Below are 11,361 nucleotides of genomic sequence, written 5' to 3'. Positions count from 1 at the left end.
ATTTGTGTTCAGCAAAGTCTCCTGAGTATAACAGTACCCCCCATGTACAGGTTTTATGGTGTTTTCAAAAGTTACAGAGTCAAATATAAGGCTTGTGTTTCAGTTTTTTCACATTGAAATTCGCCAGATTGGTTATGTTGCCTTTGAGACCGTATGGTAGCCCAGGAATACGAATTACCCCCATGATGGCATACCATTTGCAAAAGTAGAAAACCCAAGGTATTGCAAATGGGTATGTTCAGTCTTTTTTAGTAGCCACTTAGTCACAAACACTGGCCAAAATTGGCGTTCAAATTAGTTTTTTGCATTTTTTACACACAAACAAATATTAATGTTAAATTTGGCTAGTGTTTGTGACCAAGTGGCTACTAAAAAGACTGGACATACGCCATTTGCAATACCTTGGGTTGTCTACTATTGCAAATGGTATGCCATCATGGGGGTAATTCTCATTCCTAGGCTACCATACAGTCTCAAAGGCAATGTAACCAATCTGGTTATGTGGTGTAAAGTGTGGTTATTATTGCCAATCCATATATGTATGGGATAATGTGAGTAGTATGACCAGCTGTCAGTGTGTATATATAAGAATGGGAGGGCATGTCTGGATACTTAGGATTGAGTGTGTTTGACAATCTGTGCGTATGTATGAAAGAGTGTAGATGGGAGCACTCTATATCCAGGTAGAGTGTGGTTATCAAAATGGTAATTTTTTATAAAATATATTTAGGCTTCCTAATTTAAATGTGTTCTCATGAAAATGAATTTTAATATGTTTTAGATTGCTCATTTAGATAGTGCTTGATGTTTGTGAGAAAGACAGTATTTCTTGCATTTTTTTTAGATTTGTATCTAATGATATAAAACAAATAAAAGCTGTCTTCTGGGAGGTACATTACTGAGTACTTGGAGAATTGCTCCATTCTAGCTCCATTCATACTCAGATTGCATAGTGACATAAAATAACACTCTAGCAATACAATTGAAATACATTTTATAATAAATAAAATAATTTGACTGTCTTCTTTTTCATAGTCTGATGCAATATGTTTTTTGCGATTTTATACAATATAGCAAGATAAAAGATGTCATAACATGAAGTAAACATGTAGTTCGGTATTTTTTAGTTCAGTGAACAAAAGACCCAAGTGTTCTAAAATACAGATACAAAAACACAGACAGAGAGAGAAAGAGAGCACTTTCAAAGGCCTAGAACCGTGTACTCTATAGTATTCATCTGTGGCAATTTATGAAGTGTCAATATTTCTCCATTTTCAAATATATTTTGGAAGGAAAAGCTTTAAATGCATTATCTTTCAGGCCATTTTCAGATCAGTAAAATGGTATGCACACATTTGCTTTATTCTGGAACTTATACCATGTATACTATCTAGTCTTATAGACATAATCATTGCACTTCTCATTTCTCTAGTGTTATTACTTGTTATGCTCTTTTTCTTGCACCGGTTGTAAGATAAGAAATGCCCATCACTGTTTGTTGAAAGATTTTAGTTGAGAAAGTACATTTATATATGTACCGCAACTTTGAATAAATTCTTTTAGAACATATTTAATTCTAAATATTCTTTTTTGACTTTGGAGCAGAATTTGCATGGTACTCAGAACATGATATTGAATCAGATAAACAAAAAAATCAATTTCTGAAAACTATTCTTATCTGATTTATTTCTGAAACTTGTTCCCATTTGTTCCTACTGAAATATGATATTTAATCAAATGGAAAAGGCAGAGACCAGTTCTGAGCTCTATACATTTTTTATGAAATTATTATTCAGCTATGTAAATCATTGATAACGTCAACATAACGTTAGATAATGTCTAATTATTTATTGCTACAGTATATTCTCTCTTAGCTATGTAAAAATAATATTTAGAATTTTTTTTTAATTTACCACCTTTCTTACCACCAAAGTGCACACATTTGCAGATCCTCTCCAAGTCATTAAGGTTTCGAGGCTGACGTTTGGCAACTCGAACTTTCAGCTCCCTATACAGATTTTCTATAGGATTAAGGTCTAGAGACTGGCTAGACCTTAATGTGCTTCTTCTTGAGCAACTCTTTTGTTGCCTTGGCTGTGTGTTTTGGGTCATTGTCATGCTGGAATACCCATCCACAACCCATTGTCAATGCCCTGGCTGAGGGAAGGAGGTTCTCACCCAAGATTTGATGGTACACGACCCCCTCCTCATCCCTTTGATGTGGTGCCGTTGTCCTGTCCCCTTAGAAAGAAAACACCCCCAAAGCATAATGTTTCCACCTCCATGTTTTATGATGATAGGGATGGTATTCTTGGGGTCATAGGCAGCATTACTCCTTCTCCAAACACGGTGAATTGAGTTGATGCCAAAAAGCTTGATTTTGGTCTCATCTGACCACAACACTTTCACCCAGTTCTCCTCTGAATCATTCAAACTTCAGATGGGCTTGTACATGTGCTTTCTTGAGCAGGGGGACCTTGCAGGCGCTGCAGGATTTCAGTCATTTACGGCATAGTGTGTTACCAATTGTTTTCTTGGTAACTATGGTCCCAGCTGCCTTGAGATCATTAACAAGATGTGCTAGTTCTGGGCTGAGTCCTCACCATTCTTATGATCATTGAAACTTCACGAGGTGAGATCTTGCATGGAGCACCAGACCGAGGGAGACTGACTGTTATTTTGTGTTTCTTCCATTTGCGAACAATCACACCAACTGTTGTCACCTTCTCACCAAGCTGCTAGGTCTTGTAGCCCATTTCAGCCTTGTGTTGGTCTACAATCTTGTCCCTGACATCCTTGGACAGCTCTTTAGTCCTGGACATGGTGGCGAGTTTGGAATCTGATTGATTGATTGCTTCTATGGACAGGTATCGTTTATACAGGTAATGAGCTGAGATTAGGGGCGCTCCCTTTAAGAGAATGCTCCTAATCTCAGCTCGTTACTTGTATAAAAAACACCTGGGAGCCAGAAATCTTGCTGATTGATAGGAGATCAAATACTTATTTTTCTCATTGACATGCAAATCAATTTATAACTTTTTTGACATGCATTTTTCTGTTTGTTTGCTTTTTTGTTATTCTGTCTCTTACTGTTAAAATACACCTACCATTAAAATTATAGACTGATTATTTATTTGTCAGTGGACAAACGTTCATAATCAGCAGGGGATCAAATACTTTTTTCCCTCACTGTAAGGTTGTTAGGAGAGAAAGACAATAGAGTAAGATGGCTTAGGAGAAACACAGAAGGAGATGAGAGGGTACAGAGACACACAACAGGAGTTGTTGGTATACACAAAACAATTCACAAACATTTAACAATTCAGGGGGATGCCAAAAGATAGTCCCGTTTGGGATGCCAAATAAGTTAGGTACACCTCTGCCTGAGTACACTTTTTATTTCTTATGTTTGCATTACTTTTTGTCTTTATTTTGGTTTAAATATTTGTCCATCTAGATGCATTAATAAAGTGATACAAAAATGTACCTTTTCTTTCTGACAACGTTTTCTGACTTTGTCAGATTGTGGAGTTTCCTGTGACAGGTAAGCAGCGTACATGTACTTCCTTTTATGGTTAATATGTAAAAATATTGTAAACTGTGAATGTGCCTTTTCTTCTTAATACATTGCTCTTTTTATTTTGTATTTATATGTCATTGCACAAATGAAGTATATATGTATATAGCAAGAACTACATAGCAATTTACATCAAGGAATACAGCTGGCATACTAACATAACTGTTTTATGTAAGAGTAGATAAATATATGTAAGGTGAACTTGTATGATTGTGCAATAGCAAAAGAGAGAATTCTTACACCAGAGACTGCTTTGCATGATTACACTGATCAGACTACCTGTCTTCTCCCCTTGTCAGGATGGTACATTTGTAAATCTGTCAGGCATGCCCAGTGGGATAGGGCACTGATTTGATAGATCAATGCCCCACTCACCAGAGTTGGCATGGAAAGTATAAGAAAAAAGATGAAAGCAAATATGGAAAAAAACACACAAAAACATATTATTTACCTGCTTTCTTCAACCTGCAGAGTAAGGCAACTGTCTCGTTCAAAACTAAAGTTTTGAATTCGACAGTTGTCTCAATGTTAGGAATGTCCCTTAAGGGTTTATTTTTTTATTTTTGAAGGAGTTCTTGTTCAGCATCTTCACATATGATCACATTGAACATGTTTCAAATATTCCATAGTGAAGGTCTTGATTGGTGGAGCTTCAAGATTGCTTTGCATGTGTCTTCAATGCTTCTCTATGGACTGGACAAAAGCTTTCTCAATGGATGAATTTATTGGAGGAGAAGCAATTGTAGCAAAAATAATTTGGCCTGGTGCTGGGATACAGGAAGGTTTTGCTGCTATTTAAAAAAAATTGTGACCATTCTAATGTTAAAAATAATTATATTGATTTTAACATTAGAGTGTTCCTTTATATGTGTGCAGCAACATATTCAACATTTTACTTATCTCTACTAAATAGGTTACTTAATATTTAAAAAGATGTTTGTTGCATAAGTTAAGTTATTAAAACAAGCTTTCAAATGATAAAAATGCAGGGGCATTTCAGTATTTTTGGTTCATCTCTATGTTGTCATTTTGTGTGTTGAACATGTACAACGCTCTCTTTTTGAAAAAAAAAAAACTTCATCTCATTTGTGCAAAAGTACAAGGGCAATTACTTTTTTTATTTCTTCCACATGCATCTCTTCAGCTGTTGTTAGGTAGTGGTTGCATGTGGCCTATACCTCTTATTAATTTGAAAATAATCCTATGTGTCTAAATGATGGTAGGTCCACTTCGGCCACTGTTGTCTTTATTGTTAAAGGTCATGGCCATTCTATTTTGTCTCTGAATCAACATTGAGAAGCCAACACCCCACTACACAATAATGTGGCCATTGCCCTAGAATGGGTATGTTATTAAGAGTCTAATTTTTGTTCTGAGGATGCTTCAGGAGCAGCAGAAAACCTAGTACACCAGCCAGGGAGCAATATTTTGTAAGACCAAGTTAAATTAAGTCCTAACTATCCCCCAAATTACAGCAGAAACAAGGCACAGAAACACTGCTTATCCAGCCACAATGGGGAAAACAGAAAATCATAGTCTGAATCACTTAGACCAGGCACTAGTAGTGAATGGAATTGCTCCAATAGCTTAGAAGAGCTGGCTGCTGTCACGGATGACTTTAATAGTATCATCAGACATGATAAGACAGTAAATATATCAGGTATCATTATAATAAATAAACTATTTTTGTGCTTTGGGAACTGGTAAAATTGTACTTGCCTGCTTTCCCTCACTACAGTGTCACCATCACAAAGTGTATATGTATTTAAGTACTAGAACACCCAACATTCAGTCCTGCCCTTTTTTTAATGGCCCTGCTGTCATCAGCAGCTAGTAGGTCACTACTGGTCATTTCATTAATATATATTGTGTGTGTATACATAATATTATAAAATAATATAATATTGTTAATAATAATGTTTTTTTCACATAAAGGATTGTGTACATTATGCTACATTATGTATAATACACAATAGATTTTATGCAAATAAGAGTAATGTAATGTATAGAACTTTTTTGGATTTCATACAGTATGATACAGTCTAAAAAAAGTCTAACTTTATCAGAAATATTTTTGAACTACTTTTGGGCTGCCAATCCATATTTATATATCCTCAGGGCTTTGAATCTACTTAGATGAAAGTTCCAAAGTCATCAGGACAGACTTAAGCATCATTCTGACTTTTTCAACAGACCAAACTGAGAATGCCAGAACTCATTTCCAATGTTTTTCTTGACAGCTGTCATTGAAAGAAAGCAATCTCCTTCTGCTCTATCACCTGGATTTACAATAGTGTCCCCAGGGTAAATGGTAATCAGGGAATCCAGTGACACAGATGCTCATGCCAGCCGACCTCATTCTTTTGTGAAATATGTCTTATTGAATTGTATTTAGCATTCTTGTTTAATTTACATTATTGAAGAAATGAGCCACATGAAATAGATTTTAGAAAGTGCAAGACATTTCTAGTAATGCCAGCTAGCTGTACTATTACTAAATTAATGTTTCCTACTCTGAATTTAGTGCAACTGATAATATGCTTTCATTCATATTCCAATGTATAATGCAGTCAAATGTTGACTATATATGAAGCATGTATATTTATATTTATGTAAAACTGAGGTTCTTCTGTGATATAAAATATCACAAAGAAAAAATATCCTTACTTTATTAATAGTGGGCTTCTATTAAGAAAAGAAAAAATAATTTTATAGGAATGTAGGCAGATATTTTATTAACTTTAGTAACCTTTTGTTCAAGTTTGTGCTTAAGTTGATATAACATTGTTAGCTGCATTCCATTTAAAAAAAATGATATACGTGGATACACATATTATGTATTATAAATACTTAATGAATAGAGCCAACAGTATATCGTTCAACTGTGGTATTAAACATCTGTACAGTTTTGTGAGAATATGTTTCTATAATTGGTTGGAAGTTAGTGATGAAAAAAACAAACAGTTAGTCCTTTTTACATCTTGTAGCAAAAACACAGTCTGAGAAAAAAGATTGGGTAATTATTTTCAGCTCAGAAAATGGTATTTACATCATGTAGGTATTTCCACAATATGCTTTTAAAGCACAAAATTGTACCTTGACTTCTCAAAAAATTTGAGAACAAGTTATAGAAGAAGGTGAGGAGAAATAACAAACAGAGGGCAGTGGCCCTTATAAAAGTGAGAGATATCAGCAATAGCACACATGTTGGACACTGAGGTTGCCGCTGGTTCAGTAGTAGAAGAAGCAGTAGTTTGATGACATTGTCAGTAAAGGAAGAGGAGAGAGTGGATATAGATAAACAGGATGCAGTTTCTCAACATGACCTCCAAACATCCATCCATCCATACTCATTTCCTCTAACCATACACCCACACCCATAATCCCATCCATCCATGCATCCATCCATACAACCAACCACATCCATTAGTTCTAGCCATCCATACATAAATCACAGGCTACCTTCAACATGCATTAATCCCAGGCAACCTTTATCACCCATCAGCCCCAGTCATCCATCATACCGCCGAAAACGTCTGTCAAAATCCTGGCAAACGTCATCTACCGTCACCTCCAGCTCAGTTCTGTTGAATTTTCCTTTTTTTGACTGATGCTCATCCTTTTGCAGCATGAGACTTACATGCAGTATTGAATATGCTGAATGGCTGCTGATGAGTCAAGTGTGAGGAAAATGCATTTTAAGTTGCACAAAATGAACAGTGATAGACATATATTGGAGGAATGTTTTATAATGTTTGAAATGTTTTTATTATTCATAGAACACCAGAAATATCATATCAGTACTCTCTGGCTCACCTTTGAACTGGTGGCAGTTATAACAATCTGCATTCACAGAAATTCAAACTGATTCTTTCAGGGCTTGATGAAGGCAATATGCTACCTGGATCTAAAGACACAATGCTGCCTACCTCACCCTCTACGTCCTACAAAAATCATTTGGAAGTGCTCAAATTCACTCAAGTGCATTTCCCCATTTACCACAGTGCATCTACATCTCCCCGTGTTCCCCACTGTATCTTCCCATGTTTTCCAGTTTATCTGCCCACTATCTTAATTATAAACATGTGCAAAAATGTATTTTTTTAGCTAAACATTGATATTTTGACATTCTTTATTTTTGTGAGTTATGTCAGAAAGTACAACATTTTATGTGAATTGCATATAAATGTTATTATCATAGAAGCTGGACATGTATCACATTGCGGAACCTACTCATTTCAAGTGTTTGCTAACCAAGATAGTACCCAGTCTCTCCTATAGTTCAGCTAATTAGCTTTCATCTGGGGGGATACTGGTGATGGGCTTAATGTGCCTTGTGGCTGAGTGGTATAGAGCCATTAAACAAAGGCTCTTGTAAGGCACCTATGGTAGGTTTAATAAGCTGGGAAGCCTTCTAAAGCTAAGGAGTGGAGCTTTAATGCGCATACGATCATGTGCCTAATTGGAAGGCCATGATCGTGTGCGAAATGTGTATTGGCTAACTTTGATGATACAAGGGGTCCCTTTGTGCACTCTTTGTGGTGGGGTGGGGGTAGGGATAAGCTAAGTTAGAGCTTCAGCTTAAAGCTTGCGGAACCAGATCAACAGGAATATTCTAAACAATCTTAAAGAACAATAAAGAAAAAGAAAAAATGAACAAATCTAAGTAACACTTTGTGGAAGTAAGGGCACAAGTATCTGCAGCCACAGATTTCAGGTAGGCAGGGCATTTTTTTGGTGCACTCCTCATCTGAGTACAAATTGGGTGATTCCTGCAACAGTCCAGGCTGGATAGTCTGTTAGCGGAGACTTCTCTACTGGCATTCCGAGGGACTGCAGGAAGGATGGTGCTTCAGTGGGGTGTGACATTACATATGTCTTGCCCACTCTCTCGGCAATAGGTTGGTGGGGACCCCACTTACAGGGGATCGAATTCTCCTGGAGAAGCTGTGTGACTGGCTTGAGGGATCTCCGCTACAGGTGTGCCTAGAAAAGTCCTGGTAAAATGCCAGCTTTTTCCCCTCAAAAGATACCATGGGGGAGCCCCTGACTACCTCCATGATAACTCCATAGTCAGAGTTCCGCACCAGTTTCAGCAAGACATCCCTGGGTACCTCTTGAGCTGTGTTGGTTGCTCTGCAGAGTCAGAAGCAGTAATCCACCACCAGTTGCTTTATCTGTTTGGGCATTAGGAGAGTGGCCAGGAGCTTCCGGCAATAATGAGGGAGCCCGGCTTCTTAAATCATTTCCAACACTCCACAGATCCTCAGGTTACGTGCCCTGGTCCTATCTTCCATGCTGGCTATCTGGGCCTGGTGGTCTGCACACTGTTTCTGCAGTGTTCCTATGGCAGCATCTGTGGCTGATTGTGCGAAATTGAAGACCTCCATGCTTTCCTCCACTTGTGCCCTCACGTGGTCACTGCTTCGCAGACTGGTGCCAAGTCCGCATTAAATATGGCCTGGATCTCCTTCATTAAGGCCTTGATGTCAGCCTTTGTGGATGGAGCCAAGTCTTGCACCTCTGTGTGCGCCTGTGTCTCTGTTCACCGCCTGGGTGGAGGGGAGAGGTCAGCTGTGATGCTGTCCTCATCCGAGGACAGTGAGGTATAGGCCTTAGTGGGTGCCATCTTGGCGGGTTCAGACTGCGCGGTCATGTACAGAAATGCCCCGATATCTTGGGAACCCGAGCCTGGGTCAGAGCACTGTTTCTTATTTTTCTTCTCCATGCTGCCGGGGATTGATCATTAGCCATTAGAGCCCAGAGCCTGTGACAACCATTATAGTTGTCACCACTGATGGCAACCCTGCATACTACTGTATGTAACACATAGTATTTCTTCTTGTTCTTGATTCCACACCTTTGATTCCAACCTATTTCTTCTTCTTTCCACACCTATTCTAAAATTATGACAAATATTTATTTAAAGGATGAAATAATAAATTAGAAATAAATATATGTACAGTTTCATAATTGACTTTTGATATCCCATAGTACCACTATACATCTGAAATCATTCTCAAGCTACTAATCAATAAATGTCCATTTAAACAAAAACATTTGCTACTCTTAGATGGTATAAAGAATCGAGCCATCACTAGAGGGCTCTGCTTTATTTTTATATCCAACATCATGTTGGTCAACACCAACATCAAGAAATAGTTTTTTACTATGTTTCTGGAGAGAATTTTTAGGTAACTGTACATCTCATATATGTATACATCATATTTTTTTTCCACATCAAATGCATCTAAAAGGGAAAAAAAACATACAAAGGTACTTTCTGATCCTGTCTTTTATAAAAAAAAAAAAAAAATAGTATAAAATATTTAAGAAGACCTTGACTACTAGAATTGCTTACTATAACTGCACCAATAGAGGATCAATAAACTGAATGGGAATCTTGAATGTAGAGCTGTTGCATTAAAATGATTTTTTCCCAAACTGAATATGCTACCTACAGGCTATGCTGTGTGGTTGAGTTTTTCTTATTTATATTATTTTTATTTTCCACTTAAATTATTATTATATTATGTTATTTGTATCTAAAAAATGCGGCACAATAACAACACTGACATTGAAATATTGTCAGGTTTATTTAAAAAATTATACTTATGGATTAGAAAAGAATATTCATCTTCGGAATATTGTTTTACATTAATTCATATTATGATAATTTCAGGTGCAAAATTATTGCTTTAAAAAAATGTATTGTGAAAAAGAAAGTAATGAAACTACACAATAAACATTATAATTTTCCAGGCACAAGTAAGAATTTTGCATCAGCATAATCAGTGTTTAGCTCCATATAATATACATCTTACAGAATTGTCTTTGATTTTCACACATTTGACATTAAATAGATGCTTGACTTTGAATTTAAAACTTTTGGATGGATCTGACATAACATGTCAAGAGATACATTTTTGTGAAGTCACTGGCTTCAAAGAAACTTTCCAACAAAAACAACTGAAAAATAACTTTGCAGAAAACACGTTTCAGTTGACAGATTTTTGTCATTTTCTGTATAAATAAATCCGTTACTCACACATGTGGTGACTAAAGTATTTAAGTGCAGTCTAAATTACAGTTTGAGGTCTTTTTTTGTTTGTTTTATTTTGGTTTTATGTAAACTATTGTGTTTAGAGGTATTGTATTGTAGCATAGTTCTATAAAATTTATTTGAGCTTTTGCTTTGCGTAATTCTATGAAATGTATGTAACTGCTTCCTGGGTATGTATGTAATAATATAACATTTTTAATTTGTTTCCTCTATAGTTGTAAATTGTTCTGATCCTGGGTTTATTGAAAATGCAATTCGTCATGGACAGCAAAATTACCCTGAAAATTTTAAATATGGAATTAGCGTGACTTATCACTGTAAAAAAGGGTACTACCTTTTGGGATCATCCGTTTTAAATTGCAAAGCAAATGGTTTATGGGACAGGTCTTTACCCAAGTGCTTGCGTAAGTATACCAAGATATATAAGATCTTGTTTTGCAAGAATTGTCACATTGTTAATGTTCTTCAAAAATGTATTGAGTTATTTTTATCCAAACTGAATGTTGATGACATGTATGAAATAATCTTAGCTGTCAATATATTGCATTTTATTATGAAATAACATTTTGCTTACGGCCAGTGGTAGAAAAAAAAAAGTATATGTGTGCATGATTAAAAGGAATTCATGTGACAAAGTCACTAGCAGTCACATTTTCTGCATTTGTTAGTTATTGGTTGATTTTTCTCTTATCTGTAGTCTCAGGCAAAATTTTAAATACTG

General features: G+C 36.2%; 1 protein-coding gene across 1 annotated transcript in view; it reads left to right on the top strand.

Annotated features, from left to right (window-relative positions):
* CSMD1 (CUB and Sushi multiple domains 1) overlaps positions 1-11,361 on the top strand; it is a 1,854,468-nt gene that overhangs the window by 1,755,472 nt on the left and 87,635 nt on the right. The window contains exon 55 of the mRNA XM_063441118.1: positions 10,856-11,044. Within this exon, the coding sequence (XP_063297188.1) occupies positions 10,856-11,044 (189 nt within the window). The remainder of the gene's footprint in view (positions 1-10,855; positions 11,045-11,361) is intronic.

Source organism: Pelobates fuscus, chromosome 2 (assembly GCF_036172605.1).
Source record: "Pelobates fuscus isolate aPelFus1 chromosome 2, aPelFus1.pri, whole genome shotgun sequence".
In the NCBI taxonomy this organism is placed as follows: Eukaryota; Metazoa; Chordata; class Amphibia; order Anura; family Pelobatidae; genus Pelobates; species Pelobates fuscus.
Note: the sequence above shows the minus strand (reverse complement) of the source record. Positions and strands in the feature narration are given on the sequence as shown.